Consider the following 18,033-nt stretch of genomic DNA (forward strand, 5'->3'; position numbering starts at 1 on the left):
AAAATATCATATTCAAGTTCTGATTTGATTCCAGAATCGACATTCATCAAATTGTTACTAAAGGAGGACATTCTAATACAATAACATGATTACATGCCTCTCATTTTAAAATTTGACAGAAACTGATTTTTTTGTCTCTGATCTTTCCACAGAGCACTTGGATTTTACTCTACATTTCAAAGCTTTTTGTTTCAGTGCTCACAAGTGAATTTACATCTTAATTACAGAGTTCACATTTAACAATATAGACATCATAATGCTAGTGGTAATTAAGCTTTGACTACCTGCTTTTATACAGTAGACTGAGCTGTAGTTTTGCTGTGTGAGTTCTGATTCCTAAACTTGCATGTATTTATACCAGGTTTGTAGGAAGCAGGCCCAGTCTTCACGTAAAGTTAAATAACACTGGAATCTCTTTCCTATAAACATATACAGACATGTCTATTGAACTTATATATTTTGGAATTGCGTTCTGCTGCTGTATTTATTTGGTAAAATTCTGTGAAACAGATTTGGAGAGGGAATCTGCATTCCCATTTGTGAGTGGTATTAATGCATTCTGAGGGTGTGCACTGATTTGTGTTGATCTAAAAGATTGCCATTTGCATCATGTTAGTGTTCCAGTCACAAAAGATTTTGTAACATTTGAGCTGAATTATAAAGAATTATGGTCTTTCCAGTGTTGTGTTTTGTTGGTTTTTTTTTTTGTGTGTGTGGTTTTTTTTTTTTTTTTTGGTGCCAGAAATAGCCTACATCTGTTTTCACTGGTAGGGGCACAAACACTTTGAATCTGGAAAATAAGTATGGTGTCTTAGTACTAATATTAAGTAAAACCAGTAGTTTTTGAGAAAAAACCAAAAACACTCCTATTTTATTCCTGATCCTTTCAAAATGGGGTATGTGTGTGTTTCAGTGCAAACAGTGTCCCTAAATCTGAGTATGGCCATTTTCTTGGAACAAGTTTAATCAGAGAGCTTTCATACAGCAGGGATGAGCAACTCCCGAGCTGGCTCTAAGCAGTGGTTTGCTGGAAATGGGCTTGGTGATGTTTATACAGGCATGCATACAGGGCTCTGTTTTTATTTCCCTTTTAGTTTGGTAAAATTTACTTTACAAAAGCCCAACCCCCCAAACACTGTAGAGGTCTATGCACAGTCCTGGATTTATTAATGCAGACCTACTACAGCGCAGTCCTTATCTTGTTAAAATGAGGCAGGCTGAGTTAGTCCCCTCTAATCCCTCCACAGTTACAGACGAAATTGATCAGTTCTGGAGCTTTTATTTCTCTTTAGTATATATAAATATATACATCTAAACATCTAAATATTCGCACAGGGGTACACATCTTGAATAAACCCATGTTAAGATGTGGCTAACCTGTATGTCAACACATATATACTTGTATACACTCCCAGATGCACCCGTGCTGTTACGGAATAGATTTGAGTGCTCGTTTTGTTAGAAATGACCTTTTTTAGTAAGTACCAAATGAGGCTTTTGATTTTGAAATAGAGAATTGTATATTGCCATACAAATTTATATATTTATATATCTATTAATATACATTACACATAACAAAATACCAGCCCCCATCCCTCCCGCCCCCAGCAACTCGGATGACAATGAAAAGTTGAGTTACCCAGAAGCTTCGGCAGGCTGCCCTTTGGTGTTGTTATTATTATTTATTTTTTCCCCCGGCGCCGAGCAGTTCCAAAGGTGAGGGAGGCGGCGGGCGGGAGCGCGAGCCGAGCCCGGCCGGCCGCAACCGGCAACGGCCGCGCAAACTTCGTCCTCTACCTTTACGCGCGATCCTTCGCCACCTTAACGGGGAGCCTGCCGAGGTACCTGCCGAACTGCTCTGGAAGTTGGAGGCGGCCGGGAGAGCGGGGCGGGGAGCGGAGCCCCGGCGGGCCGGGCCGGGCCGGGCCGGGCGGGCGGCGCGGACATGTCTGCGGGCTCTGCCCCAACTGCCGCCGCCGCCTCAGGCCGCTCCCCCGGCCCCACCCTCTACCTGCCGCGCGGCCCCGCGCGCCGGGCCGCCCCGGCGCCCCTGGCGCCTGATTGGCCACCGCCCCACCAATCCGCCGTCCCCCCGGGCCGGGGGGACTGCATATGTAAAGCCCTACTTCATATTCATGAGCTCCGAGCGGGGCTTTAAGTCCTTGATTAGGCGCGCGGGCGAGCTTTTGGTCCCAACTGGCCGCGCCTGCCGCCGCCGGAGCCGCAGCGCACCCCTGCCAAGTGCGCGGCGCTCGGCCACGGAAACTTTGATTTACCGCGGGGGCGCACGAAGAATGGTCGCCGGGCGCACATGGATTCGGTAGAACTTTGCCTGCCGGAGCCGCTCTCCCTGCACTACGAGGAAGAGTAGGTACCGCTCCCCGCCCCCACCCCACCGCCGCCGCCTGCCCCAAAACATGACAGGCGCCTAGACGCCGCTGCAGGTAACGCTGTGCCGGGGCCGCGGGCGTGAGCCGTCGCGGGCGCGTCGGGCCCGGTCCGGCCCGGGGCACTGCGCGGCGGCTGCGCGCTGAGGGAAGGGGGGGACGGGCGGGAGGCGCCCGGCAGAGGGGCGCTCCGCGCCGGGGAGCAGCGGTGCTGTCGGCGGGCGAGCGGCCGGCCCCGGCGCTCGCAGTCTGACAGGTGCGCCGGCTCCCTCGCCAGCTCCGGCCGTGAGGCGGCGGCGGGAGGGAGGGAGCCCGGGCGGCCGTTGGGAGCGGCCGGTCGCCGCGCGCCCCGGGGGAACGGCCGCCCGGGCGGGGGGCGCCGCTCCGGCCGGGCAGCGTGAGGGGCCGGTGGGGCGCTGGGTACTTTTGCCGGGGCCCGTGTCGCCCGGCGCGGCCCCCTCTGCTCTTGCTTTTCCCTACAATAGGCAGCAGAATAGTTTTTTAACGAGCCGCAGTTCTTGGCTGGCACTTACTAGCTACCTGGCGGAGTGTCTCCGGCGAGAAACGTGGCACCCAAACCAAAGCAGGCGGTGTGGGGCTGACGAGAGCGGCTCCGGAACTTGGTTTCAGCCCACAGCCGGGATTAAATATTAGTACATCACGGGAGCTGTCACCGATTCATTTTTCTTTATGTCGAGCCACTTACGTAGCCGTGCCTTCGTATTACGTTGGGGGTGACAGTAACACCGAAGAGAAAAGCCAAGCCAGTAGCCAAGCATCGCCCGTGGAAAGGCTGTATCGAGAGGTGACAGTGTATTATAGGTAGATGCCCACTAGCTGTCCTTACTGTCTGCGTATTGCACGGCTATTTGTAATTAAGCCAGAGATGAAAAGTGAATTGCGGTGATCACATATTGGTGAAATAATACGGGAAGTAATAAATAGCCTGGCTGGCAGGAATACAATTTGGGGAGACAGGGAAACCTGCTCTAATGTTCTGGGATAAATAAAAGAAAATAAACAGACAAGGATGCCCTCTCAAATGTGGTTTATAGGTCAGTGCACTGTGAGCTGCTGTTTAGTGCATGATAGCTTCATAAATGTAAGAGTGCAATTTCCATGGCTTTTACTAACAGTGACACATTTTTTATAAAATACATAAAAAAATGAGAAGTTGTGTGGGTTTTTTTCTTTTTTTTTCTTTTTTCTTTTTGTGGATGTTTTTTCCCACCCCCAAAGGAGCTTTCTTGAATTTACCTTCTTACAGCTAATTTGAATGATTAGTTTAGATAAGCCTCTTAGAGTAGATGCATTTAAATGAAATCGGGGCACATGTCTTTTTGGCTCTGGTGCAAGATTCAAACTAATTCTTTTCTTCCTCTTTGACTCAATTAAAAGTCATCTTAAAACACTCCCAATATATTGTCCAAGCGTAGGGTTTGAGACACGTGCGGTTGAGCGGACATGGAGGAATAAGTAACGTTCACCAACGTGTCTGTTTCTCTCAATTAATAAGCTCCAGAGTTTTACATGTTATTAATATTCATAGTAATAGTGTTTTGACTATATATTGTCACATGTGCATGCATACACAAGTATAAGGACATACGAAATAAATACAGTAGTTTCTGCAGGTCTTATATTATGGATGAGGGTAGAGAGTATTTGAGCTAAAAATTGTCGGAACATTTTGGGAGTGCACAGACATCTGTCTGACCGTCACTAGGTATGCTTTGATTTTAAGGCAGAGCATGTTAAAGAATGCAATAACTTAAAGCCAGCTGTAACCTTGGCTTTTTGCTTTTCCAGCAATAACAATAACACTAATAATTGCTAATAGTTAATAAGATAACAGATGCAATAAATACATCAGCTCATTTTGACATATGTATCAGTTTAATAATTCTAAATGAATCATGCGTTCATAACATGAAATCTCCTTCAACCTCTGATTAAAATGTAACATTGACTAAAGGATTATAGAGTGGACTTAATTTTACTGACTGTTTTAACAGTTGTCACAGCTGTTGGAAGAAGGAAGGGCAATAGAAACACTCCAAAAAAGGCGGGGGGAGGAACGAGACTAGTTTAGTAAATTTAAACATGATCTCTGAATGCCAAGCATAGAAAACTGAGGAGATTTGTAACTCCAGAAAGCTTCTGTGCACTATGTATGTTTGCCCTTTGTGGCTCACTGTGTTTCATTAATTGGAACCCTCAGCAGTTTCCTTACTTTCTCCTTTTAAAAATGTGCAACAGCGTTTAAATGGGAAACAAATTCAGCTGTTACCGTATGGATAGATTTTCATCTTACAGTGCAACGGATAAAATGCAGAGGCTACAAGAAATAAAGATTTTGTAGAATGGCTGTAACATTTAAAAGTGGACATACGCGTCACATCCTGTGAATACTTCAGCGCAATGATGGTCGGTATACGCATTTTTTATTTTTCAGTGTAGGAATGGTCTGCAGAGTTATTGTGCGAGTCTGACTGGGCTGTGTTTGTGTACAGATGAATAGAAGTGTGTGTGTGTGTATACTCACATGCATCAGCATGTAAATATATATATTTGTGTGTGTGCATGAGAGGCGATTATATGCTAAACATAAAAGAGTTTATGTCAGTTTCACTTCTTCTTTTAAACATTTTGGCATAGCTTCTAATTCTCAAAGAATTTCTTTTTGAAGTGTCTTTCATTTGGAAAGGGAAGAAAGGGGTGGACTGAAGAACGCTTCTTTGTGAAGTGGGAAGCAGCACTTGATTCTGCTCCTTGGTTTCTCCAGGCTGTGGAGATCTTTAACCTCATGCATTTGGGTTATTAGATAGTTATTTAAAGTCGTTATTAAGAAATAAACACCGAAGTTAATACTAAAGTCAAAAGTCTGGAGGCCTCGGTGCACGCACCCGGTGTGCTAGGTGAGGCAGCGCTGCCGTGGGCAGGCAGCCCCCAGTGGGGGTGAGCGAGCAGCCCCTGCCCGCGTTCCCCCCTTGGGCAGCAGGCTGGCCTGCCCTGCCTCCCTGCCTCCTCCTCTGCTGCCGGGCCTAGGGCTTTGCTTTTTGGGTTTTGATAGACTGCTGGTAAGTTTTTAAATCCTGCAGAAAGTATAAAGGATTTGTGCTGAAATGCCCGTCTGACAGCTTTTCATTTACTGGGGCTTGCCCCTCTTTTAGTGATGGTTGCTCATTTTAATGTGTTTATGGTTGTGCTCTTTTATTTACTGAGCCTGGTGCGTTGCAGTGGTAATTAACCCGTGTTATTAGCAAAGCCCTTGTGGATATCCATTAATTCTCTTGAATGGCTGATCATTTTTTGTGTACTTCTCTTTTTCCCCCTATTTTTTCCTGAGGCACGCTGCCCTTTTTCTAGGAGTCCTTAAGCTTTAACATTTCCTACAGATTTCTTTTTAAACCAAGGCAGGTAGAAGGGCGCCATCCCCATAGTTCCATAATAAAGAATAACTATTGTCTTAACAAACTGTTTTCAAAGATGCTAATGGGAAGCAAAACAACTGGGAAGATCTGTAGGGAACAATTTATTTAATTATTATTTTTGAAAACACATGCTTAATGATAAGAGATAAGAATTTCCTTAGTCTTTTTTTTTTTTTTTTGTGTAGCTTTATTAGCTGTTGTGAATATTTTAGTGTTCATATTTTAATCAGATTTCAACTTAGTTAATAGCACTTTGGGCATTTAAAAAATATTGAGCCAGCAGAAAAATACTTGTGCTTGCACTGCTGAGAAAAGATAAGGGCCGCCTCATTAGCCAACCCTACTTTTGCAATTAATTTCAAATACATGGTGCTATTCATCAAATACAGAAGGTAGCTTGTCCATGATAATATTTAACAATACTTGAAGCCTACTTTGCTTAGAGTAGCTAAAAAGTATGATGTCTATTTTTACAGATATGTCAGTCCATATGCTATGCTGCTATTTCTGTATGTCACACAGCAAAATTATGATAGAAAAATTATGGTATGAAAACATGAATTATTTATAAGTGATATGATTATTCATTTTAACAGAGTGTTTTTAAAGGACTGACCCTTGACCTGCAGGGAGGTTGCTTGCACCCCTGTGGAAATGTAAGTAGGAGTGAAAAAAACACTTATTTGAACCTTTTAAGAAAGTATCTAAATTATTTTTTGCTTAGGATAAGTGAAATGCATAGGATAAATAGGAAAAAAAATATGGGAACTCGTGCTCCTATTGAAGCTTAAAGGAGCCTCTGTCTATACGATGAGCTTTGCTGTGAATTCTTCTTCACGGCGAATTCATGGAGGGAAGAAACAATAAAATGTTGATCCGTTACAAGTGCATATGAGCCTCACGCTACCAAGCTCTCTAGAGGAAATCTGTGATTATGCCAGGCCAGTTTGTTCAGTTTTTATCTCTTTTACATCCACTGGCCTTGTATTAAATTGTCATTGTCCTAAAGCACATGAGAGAGAAATGAATTGCATTTCTCGACATGCTCTGACAGTGAAATATTTAGCCTCTCTGTCTCCAATCATACTCATATGTGTGTTTGATAGTGCAGGGATGACACCAACCGTCGCTGCAGCTTGACATTCCACTTATTACATGTTCTTTTATATTTCATGTATCCTCTTTTACTTTTAGGCTTGAGTTAGGTAATCATACGTGCGTACAGTCCTATTTGTAGAAGCGTGTGTATGTGTGGTTTTATGTTTTATATATCTGCATTTTAAGTGGAAGTCCTCTGCCTATGCACAGCAAGTTTTGAATTCAAATACATCCCTATCTGTGAATATGTGTGTGTTCCAGGTATCTAGTGTATTCTGTATGCAATTTCTGCAATGTACATCTATTATTATGTGTATACACACAGACATGTATACAGTAAGTATATGCAGAGCTATATAACTTCCTCCTATGCAGTTGCCTGTCAAAAACCTGCTGCTTTCATTTTTTTCTTATCCATGAGAAGAGAGCTGGTTAGCAATGTAGATAAAATACTCGCACCTGATTTAATATGAGATTTTCCATGCAATCTAGCATTTTCTGTATTTGCGTTTAGAATTTTGCTTTTAAAATAGGCTGTATTTTTTTGTTTGTTTGTTTCTAAAAAATTCCTTTCCAAGTAATTTACGTGACTAATATTTATTCATATCCCTGTAAGTTTTGACTCTCAACCACAGAACTGTTTTTTCAGCTACATGTGTCCTTGGACACATGATTACATTTATGCCTAAAGAATATAATTATTCTTTGGGGGGGAGGGCTCCTACATGTGGCCATTAATATAAAGCATGTTGTCTTCAGACAAAAATATAAAATACTCATTCTATTTTAATAGTCCTTAGTTCTCACCAAAATGTAGGTTTTTTGTTATGATTTGCTTGTCTAGAAGTAAAAATACTGTGAAACATTAAAGAAAAATATTAAACTGAATGATGTACTGCTATTTCAAAGATTATTGTTTTTTTCTAAGGATTTTGGTTTGCTTTTTCAGTAGCACTTTAGAGTAACTTGGATACATACGGTAGAACATTGCCTTTTGACATGTATGTCTTGTGAAACAATTTATGTATTTGCCATGTTACAGGAGCTTTAAATCTCATGGATTTGTTTACATAATGCTTGTAATGTTTTTCAATTAATTTGTATTTCCTTCGAACAAAGAAGGGCTTTTCTCTCCGCTATTGCTTAATATAGCAGGTTTGCGTTAGAGGGCATCTTGTCTAATTTCTAATTATCTGCCCTTTTTAAGGAGCATAACTTTTTAATCAGAACATCATTTCCTACTTCTTTTAAAATTGAAACTTTTTTTTTTTTTTGCTTCAGCTTCCTAGACTTATTAGGAAATATCTCTGTTAACGTTGTAATGAAAGTTAGAGCGATATAGGTACTTCAGTGGAGCACAAGTCAAGCATATGCTGTTCTTCTTTACTGCTGGATGTCTAACAAATTCTGAATTTTCATGAAATCTAGATGGAATTTTCTGATTTAGATCAAAATAATTTACAAGGCAAACAAAAAAAATGATTAGAAATATGATTCTCATATTTTTCATGACAGTAACACAGAACGTTAAGCATGAAATTGGAGAAGGGTCTCCAGATACTGCAGAAAGTTAGTATATTGGGTGTGTGAAATAGAGACTCCTTTTTCTCAGTCTCATCAAGCCATTTATAATATTCTTGTACAGAATTGTGCACATTTATGTATATGATAACATACTGGAACATGATGAGTTACCTCTATGCATATGAGAACAGTCTAAATATATTGTTGTATCATATATTAAAAATTATATTCCCTTTCTCTGAGTAAAACTTCTTTGCAGGTTTGAGCTGCAGTCTTTATGTGGGAGGGCAGATTCTCTTAAAGGGTTATGTTCTGAAACCAAACTTTAAAATAAAGTGATTTGAGGGTTTTTAGTTTATTACTGTGTAGGTTAGCACGGATGTCGCTTACTCCTCTGTATCTTGTCATGTTGCTAGTGAAAAAACCTGCACATCTCCTGTTCATCATTTTCATTGGAACTACATACCATATGTAATGTATTTTGGCAGCACTTACCTAGCCAAAGAAAACAAATTAATATTAGCCATGCTGAGGGGTGTCAGAAGTATCACAGATGTGTCGATTTAGCTTTGCTCCATCACACACTCTTTCCTTAAACAACTGGTCAAGCTGTTGCAAAACGTATGTTGGCTACGGCGAGATTCTAATAGGTGTGATCAGAGATTGATGGCTTTGGCAAGTTAGAATGAGAAGATGATGTGGAGTTGCTGCTGCTTGTTTTGAATGGCCTCAGAAAAAAAAAAAAAGGCAAGTAAAAAAAAAAAAAAAAGGTAAAAATATAATTAAAAAATTATAAGCCAGCCCCCCTGTCACTGAGTCAGCCGACACTAAATAATTTCATGTCTTGCAGATGTAGAAATACTGGCAAGTGTAATGAAAAAGTCTATCTAAAATGTAGTGCTAACTTGTTCCCAAGCGTTTCTGAAATTCCTTCCCATATAAAGGTGCCAGCACGGCTGCAGAGAGGAGGAGGTGGCTTGTTTTATTCAGTCCATCCTTATCCGTGATATTGGTCTTCTCTTCTCCTTTACCCCTATTGCTGGATTTGTTTATACAGCTACTTTTGGAAGAAACACTTTTTTGTTAATCTCACCCATGAATATTTTTAAGGAAATACAAAATGGCAAAACCTAATAAAGAAAAATAGTTCAAAAAAAATGGTGAAATCGTAGTCCTGTATGTACTTAGCTGTGCTCTTAGTATAGCCAGTTACTAGCAGTTTGTATAATCCTCTGTATAGTGAAAATGCAACAGAGAAAGGATCAATGAATTTTCTGTGTATTCTTTATTTACTTTTAATTTTTTTTTCTGTCTTCAGATCGGCTGCAGGATTTGCTTGCAGTCTTTTCGGAGGGTGAATACTGGTGTCCTTTTATGTTTAAGTTGGTATTTTCTTAATTAGATGGACTGTGATACGTTGAGTTGATGAGTATTAATGCTAAAATAGTTTTCAGAGGAATTAATTTCAGAAGGTCTGTAATGAAAAAAAGCTAAAACTCATGTGTCGTCTTAAAAACTAACAGATTTTGAGTGTGTTTCCAAAAGCAAATACACATGGATTGCTAGCAAAATAGAGAGATGGTAAAATTCTTACAGCAAAAAGTGATTTTTTTTTTTTTTTCACCGCAATAGCTTAATGTTCCATGAATGCAAGATTTCCTCTACTAATTTATATCCACTTTTCCAGCGGTGAAAGAATTCCCTGGCAATGTTCTCATAGCAGCCGTTAACGTAGTGGGACAGATTAGATGTTTTGAAGTGGCATGAAATGCCACGTCTTTAACCAACTGTTCCCGTGAGCCTTGCAGGGATGAGAATCAGATTCCCAGTAACTGAGGAACCCTCCCAGCCACCCCATCGTTCTTCTCGCGGGAGCTGCTTGGGCCCAGTTGGTGCTGGGTGATATTTAAAGAGCCGAGCAGCCACTGTTGGTCGCTGACATTAGTATGAATGACACCTGTCCCATCAATCACCAGGCCCCGGTGTCACAGATGGAGAAACAACAATCGACTGAATTACCCGGCACTGCACACTTGGCTTAATGCAGCTCATTGTTCTCCTCCCCATCTCCAGGATGGCTCCCTCTGTGCCGGGAGTGGGGACAGAAGTGCGAGATGGGCTCAGGTGGTGGCAGGTCCTTTGCTGCTCCATCAGACGTATTCGGCAAAAGGCTGTCGGGGCTGGGGGCGGCGGTAGGAAGGAGCGCTCCATGCAGGGACCGAAGCCTCAGCTTCTAAAGAAGGCTGTGACTAATCAAGAGCTGAAACTCAGGATTTCTCCTGGCGTTCCAGAACTTTTCATTTAGGTAGCCGAAAGAAAGTGCTCAGCGCGCAGCCAGGTTAACGTTTAACTCTTCAAGTACTACATTGCAGCTGTCATTCCGAGAAGAATGAGGAGAGATCCTGCACGTATTTCCTATGACTGTGCAGTAAGCAAAAATCTTCAAAGCCATGGCCCTTCTGAAGTGGTAGATTTATTATTCCTCAGTAATTAGCACTGAAAATTCAGTATCTGAGGCACTGAATGAAAAGAGAGTTGCTGAGATGCTTATTTTGGGTGGGGAGTATTGTGTGTGGTGCTTTTTTTTTATTTTGGTGTGTGTTGTGTGTTTTTTGGTTTTTGTCTTTTTCTTTTCTTTTTTTGTGGTGGGTCTTTTAATTCTTTTAATTGGATCAGGAGAAATCATGGTCTTGTTCCGGACAAAATCAGTAAAGGCATTCAAATGCCTTCAGACACTGTAACCATTTTCCATCCGTTCTGTTTTTTTTCTCACCCCTCGCAAACCAGACACAATTCCTAGAGGACAGGTGAATAAAATAAATGAAAAAGCAAATAGAAATTTTTACCCTGCTCTCGAGTCCTGTGTTGGGTATGTTTTGAATGCATTTGAATACTGCTGCTTCCATGCTTTTTTCCAGGTAGCAGAAGCAAATACCTGTGATATATGGAGTGAGCATTCTTTCTTCACAATTTTTTTTTTCTCCCCTCCCTCCTTTTTTTAAAAATTCTTCCCCACGTGCATTTTGTGCTATGTGCTATAGAGTGGCTGTATTTTTGTTGTAAGCTAATTCACTGCTGGGGTTTTTGTTACAACTAATGTCAAGCAGAAAACCTGTAGCATGCCAGAAAGAGGCCACAATATATTGAAGACACAGCTTATGTTTGATTGTGTGTAAATACGGTTACTTAGTTGGGTTTATCTGATAGCCTGGAAGAAAGAGAGAGGAGCAGTACAAACTGTTTTCAGTAACAGTGTTGTTCATACACCTGATAAGATTGAGAGTGCTTTCGAAGTACTGATATGCTTTGAATAAGAAAAGAATAATCACATCCACTGGCACCGGCTTATCAGGAATGAAGTAAAATGCCAGCACTTTTACATTAGCAAAAGTAAATGTTTTAGACCTTTTGGGCCTTTTTTCCATTTAAATTAAATAGCAGGGTGCTTTTGAGTGTGCTGTAATGAATGGAAGGATTTATTACCTTGACAAAATTACAGGTGAATATGTTGAGAGAGGAGTCCTCAGCAACAATAACAGCTCTTTTGATAAGTGGCTACATCTATTCATGCTTTTGGTTCAGAAATTCAGTGATTTTATCCTCTCTTCCTCAGTGAAGTGCAGTGGCTAACTTAGACTGTGCAGTTCTTCATAGTGTAGCATACTTGTGCATTTTGTAATATACTGGCAACACATTTGAAATTCAGCACATAACATGGCTGTTCATAAAGTAACGATCATTTACTAGTATGTCCTCTGCCTTCAGTTGCTGTGTATTTTCGTGTTCGAAAAGGAATATATCTCAGAGTCTTTGTTGGGAAGGCAAGGTATGATTCATCATTAACTTACCTCAGCAGACATGAAGCATGCTTGGATGTACTATTATCTTCTCAAAGTTTACTGGTTTTCATTTTTTACTTTTTATTTTTTTTAAATTTATTTCCAGCTTCTTTTTTCTTTCACATGCCTACAATTAACTTTGGGATATTCACATTTGATGAATGATAGTGCAAGAGCAGATCTGATTGATTTTGGATTATTATTGATTACTGTCAATGAGATCACTCTGACACTCTGAAATCAATGGCATGTGATTAAACCAAGGCACCACTGTTCTATACATTAGGCAGCAGTTGGGAATTTAGGAACTGCATGTCCACAAGCTATAAATTGAGAAAATGTTCAGATTTAAATAGCCCTTTGTTTGGCATTTACTCCCCAAAATATGTTTCTTGGGAAAGCCCAAGTGCGGGCTTTCAGTAAAAGAAAGGTCATTGATTTAAGGTTTATTAAATTTTAGCTAAAAACAACTGGCTCCATTTAGGTGTAAAATAATTTAAGTACTTACTGCAGGCAACCTTCATGCTTTAGAGCTGTTGCTCAAAGGTTTCATTCTTCTATGAAGATGTCAACTGTAAATATAAAAATGCATCACTGAAAATGTAATGGTTTAAAGATTCAAACTGAAATAAAAATTCCTGCCTGGGGAAAGCACTATCATCAAAATAAAGTAGTCTTAACTTTTTTTCTGTGGAGGCCATACTTGAAAAGAGCGCTTGAAGGCAGCAGGTACTGAGCTTCGCAGGGAATGCCAGTGTTTGGATTTTTATTTATTTTTTCTCCCCCACCCAGATGATGAGAGCTTAGCTTTGGAAAATCAGCAATACACGTCAGCCACTAATACTAGACAATATGTAATCTGCTGCCGCTTCTGAAATGCGGTATCCTGGCATTTAAGTCAACTTTATAATCGGGCAAAAAACCCACCTGGCAATATTAAAATCCAGCTTCTGAAGCGCTTTTATATCTGAAAGCTTTTTATGTCTTTTTATATCTTTTTAGAATATATTAAATTTTTTAGGAGCAGCGGCCTTCATGTACACTTGATGGATGACTGAGATAGGGCTGCTTCTTTTCTCCCCTTTCCTCCTCCAAATTTTTTTTTTTTAAATGTGTGGTGCTTGTGCATTGGGTTATACTCCGACAGGAATGCTGCAGATGCTGTTTCTTGACAAAATTACTGTGGGGTTTTTGTACCATTGTTAGATATGTTAGCAGAGATTTTCCAAGGTATGAAGGGCAGCCTGCTGCCAAGCTCTTGCATCTGTCTTAAGAAATCTTTCACTTTTACTGGTAGGGGCCTGATTCAAAACTAAATGGAAAGAATGCCATTCATTTTAGTAGATTTTGGATCAGGCTCTATAATGGATTTAAAAAATGAATGATTTGGTAGTATTTTAACAGAAATCAATGAAGAAATTGAGCCTGTGTCCAAGGATTCACTGCCAGGATGTGACATTTGCACCAGTATAGAGTTGCCTAAGGGAGTGTGACCAGGAAATACTAAGATTACCCCCTAACATTTTCTGTTTGAGCTTAAAAGCAGTGTTGGCATCGTGCCAATATCTTCAGTCTGGTGTTGACTAAAGAGGGGGTAGAAATCCTTCAGATGGAGATAGTAAGACAAAGTGAGACTGACCCCTTTTTTCCTTGGTTTTATACCTGAATATGCAAGAGAGGCTGAAATACCAAATTTATGTAAAGATTGATCCTAGTTTGTTTCTGCTGATGGATTTTGGGTGGAAAACTATAACATCGAATACATAGTTCTGTCTGATGCATATTATCTTCCTATATAGGCAGAAAAACCTTGGTGTGCCTATGCAGAATTGAGAAATCACAAAGGATGGTCATGGTCTTTTAGCACGTCTTTCCCTATAAGATGCAAAATAAATTTTAATAGATGGAGAATTGCCTTGACTGGCCTCCAACCAACATTTTATTTATGAAAGGTTCATATAGTGTTTAAGAGATATAGGAACTTGGCTGTTGGACAGAAAGCATTTTTCTTGTCTCTCTTTTGTAGAAATAGGCCAAGATGGCCTAACAGGAGGCAGAGAGTGTTCGCTTGCTTCTAGTGCTTCTTTATGTTATTTTAGTCATATAAAGAGTACCTTAAGGCAGGTATGAAAGTAGTTGTGTCCTGCCCTCCATTTTAGAGACTTTTCTAGTGCTAAAGTTTGTTGTAAATGACACTCCCTGCATCTGAGCCTTTGAGTTGGTGAAGTTGCTTGTGATTTCTGTCCCTGATCTTAATACACAATTTGCATCAATGTGTTCGTCAAACAAAGGGCTCCTATTGTAATTGGTTCCTTTCCTTGATTTTTCTTATTCTCTCTGGATATGAGCACTGTGTAATTCCAGACCCATTCCTTTAATCACAGATCACCTTTTTGTCTCTGGTAAAGCATTCAGTCTCTATACAATTGAATCCATAGGTGTGTTTTACCTCTGAGATCCATGGGAGGAAGATCTGATTAATGGCGAAAGCTTGTTTCTGTAAAGGTTCACAAAAAGATACTTTTATGAACATTCATTACTTCTGTTAGAGCAAAGCCTGTTATTTTCTTAGGCACAAAGGAAAAGGTGGGTTACAAAGCGTATATTTATAAAAATGGTGTCCATGACATTTGTCTCTAAGATGTGGTATCTGGAGAACTCTCAGAACAGCTAGGCATGAGGTCTAAATATAAGCATGTGCTCTTAAAACCCAGTGTTAAGCTTTGAATAATTGAGAGGAGCAGCGTAAGGAAAATGAAGCATGCATGTTGGTTCTTCCTTTTTGCAGTTTTTGCGTAGCAGTTGGGGTTTTGTTTCCACTTTAGTGATTGCTTTTTTGTTGAAGCTGGTGAGGATTGTCTCAGAGCAGCCCAAACCACAACCCATCAGCAGGCTGCTAGTCAGCAGCAGGTGTGAACAACATAAAACAGGATTAACACTGAACTTGAGTGTGCACTAAAAACAGAACCCCTGCCTTGGTTTTACAAGGGCAGTGAGATAGAAGCACTCCTGTGTTTACTAAACAGTGTTCAGTGGACTATGTAAATGTCTCTGCTCAGCTGCAGAGAAATAAGTGCAAGGATTATTACGTATTTGAGATTTTTAAAGACATTTCTTCCTTCTTGAAGAGTAGACCTCTGCTAGTGTTGAACCAGAGGCATAGAGGCAAATGTCAAGGTGTTCAAAGTTAGCGCTTCAGTTTTTTGCAGCAGAGTGAAGGGAGGATGGAATGTCGGCATTCGCTGTTAGTTTTTTTGGTCGTTGACAAAGGGGGAGCAGATAGATTGTATTGTCTTTTTGAAATTACATCTTTACAATTTAAGGTTTAATGTCTGTTTTTTTCTTCTGCACACATTTCCTTTAAAAAGGCAGCTTTTCTATTCCTTGGCATTTGCATACTTGGGAACTTTTAAAGCCATATATTTATTATATCCATTACATTAAGCATCAAATTCTGCTATCATGCTCTGTATTAAAAGTTAGGGGGATACATTTGTAATGGAAGCAGAATTTTCTTGTTGTTTTGTATTAGAATTGTTTGTAAGCTACTTCCATTTCCTGGCTTCTACCATTATATTACCTGACCAGATAAATTTTCTTGTTTTAGGTAAAGATGTGTTCAGGGTGATGTGATTTTTCGTAAATACTGTATGTAATTTTACATTTTTTTTTCCTTTTTTTTTTTTTTTTTCCCCCATTATTCCTGGATCAGATTTGAGAAAAGGTTAGTATCTATCAGGCTGCATACATAGTTTGATTTAAAAAACAAAACAAACCCCAAACAAACAAACACCCCTAAACCAACCAACCAAAAAACAACAAACACAAAAAAACCCAAATAAAAAAAAAAAAAACAACACCAAAAATTAAAAAAATACCCAACCCCAAAACTTCCCCAAACCGAAAGCAAAATCCCAACCCACAAAAAACACAACTCATTTTTTCCTGAAGCGTTTTTAGAAGTCCAGCCTCAGCTCTAGGAAGATTCATCAGATCTTCTGTTTGCAGAGCTCTAATGAAAATTTGATCCTTTTGAAAATCAACTTCATGTTATTTATATGAAATCCAGTTTAAGTATAATTACGTCTTCTTTCCTGTGATGCCCTCATGGGATTGGAATTGACAATTACTTTCCTTATAGAACAGAATGGAGTTTTTTTTTTTTTTCTATTATTCATGGCATTGCAATTCCTTTTGCTGTCAAGTTGTCCCTGTACACCTCTTTACAGGTACAGGTACAGGGATACGTCAGGCTTCAGATGATGAGGGCTTTGCTTATGCATGGTGTCCACAAAGCAATGGCAACCATTACAGAAGCAGGAAGATTGCGTTCAAAGTCTAAATTTGAAGTTAAAGAGAATTGAATAGGTTTGTTTGCAAGAAAAAAATAATAGCCAAGAATTAACATTCTAAAATACCTTGAATAGTCATATCACTTTATTAGTGGATTTAATAAATCTGTTAAAAGCAATTATTTTAAAATAATACCTAAACTGTGAAAATATGTCCAAAGCAGAAAGAACTTAATATCAGTCCCTTCTTCCCTTATTTTTTTCCCTCTATACAGTTAAATGCACAGAGTTTCAGTGCTGTTAATATACAGTGCTATTAATATAAATGACCAATTTCAACCATGAGTTTTGCTGAGGAAAACAAAAGGCTTGGAAATTTTTAATTTTTCACTTATATTAAGTTTTTATCAATAGTGAAACAAGTTTACCAATGTAATATGCTTTTTGAATCCTAGTTTGGTTCTGTGGTTGCTGCTCCTCCAGCGTGTGTGTTCTGTTGTGACAACCTGGCAGTGGCTCAGAAGTTTATTTTTAAAGAGGGTGTTCCTGCATGTTCAGAGTTCTGTTCATATATTGTTGTTGAGAAAACAGCTTATATCATCACAGTGAAATCGTGACTTCTGTGATGGCATTTGTAAGCTGACTGTAAAGTGCACTGATTTTACTGTCTCTGTTGTAAACTAATTACCATACCTTGAAATGCTTTTCTGAAGCTGTTAGTGCATAGTTCACCATTTCTAGAAGTTGCTGGTAGCAAAGTCTATTGCATAGTCTTGTCCGTTTGCATGTATGATCTGTGTATTCTTTCACTTTTATTTTTTTTTTCCTTTCTTCTCCTGAGAGGTGGTAATATAAAACCTTGAAGTTCAGGATTTTCAGTTAGGACACATAAGCATACAGAGTTTGTCCTGCTTATCCAAAGTTTATCTGAAGCACTTAACCTCTTTGGCCTCAAAATCAGCCTGGGCTTCCCACGAAAGCAGTCTGTCCCTTGAGGTTTTCTGTAATTCCTGACTTCCGACAGGTCAGAAATAAACAAGAATAAACTTTTTTATAACACTGCTATGTCTTCTCCCTGGGCCAGATGAAACTAGATGTTAAATTATTAAGTTTATTATTATTATTGGAGTGCCTACTGAGTGTGTTTAAATTTCTGAAGAGGCAAGTTCCTGTTTGTTTCAGGCTTTAGTTGCCAGTTTGGACCAGTCCTTGTTTACCCATACAGGTTTATTTACAGTCAGTTCCTTTTTTCCAGTTATACCAGTATGCTCAGAGGGAGCAGAATCTAATAGAACATGTCACGACTTCCTTTTTCTTTTTTTTTTATTAACTTTTTAACCTTCAACTTCATGTAATTGCTTGTGCTGATTAAAAAAAAGAAAAAAGAAATTCTGACTCAGTAGTTGAGCATATGATTTATCCTCTTATTTAGCGTTTCTGTTATGATAGTATGTAGAGG

The 18,033-nt window shown here is 39.7% G+C and overlaps 1 protein-coding gene across 12 annotated transcripts in view; it reads left to right on the forward strand.

Moving 5' to 3' along the window:
• The window catches only part of ESRRG (estrogen related receptor gamma), a 404,778-nt gene that overhangs the window by 239,627 nt on the left and 147,118 nt on the right, over positions 1–18,033 (forward strand). The window contains exon 2 of one of the 12 annotated variants that reach the window (XM_082049950.1): positions 6,418–6,477. The exons of the other annotated variants lie outside the window; for them this stretch is intronic. Coding sequence (XP_081906076.1) covers positions 6,476–6,477 — 2 coding nt within the window. The 5' untranslated portion in view covers positions 6,418–6,475. The remainder of the gene's footprint in view (positions 1–6,417; positions 6,478–18,033) is intronic. 12 annotated transcript variants of the gene reach the window in all.

Source organism: Streptopelia decaocto, assembly GCF_964273445.1.
Source record: "Streptopelia decaocto genome assembly, chromosome: 3".
Classification (NCBI taxonomy): Eukaryota; Metazoa; Chordata; class Aves; order Columbiformes; family Columbidae; genus Streptopelia; species Streptopelia decaocto.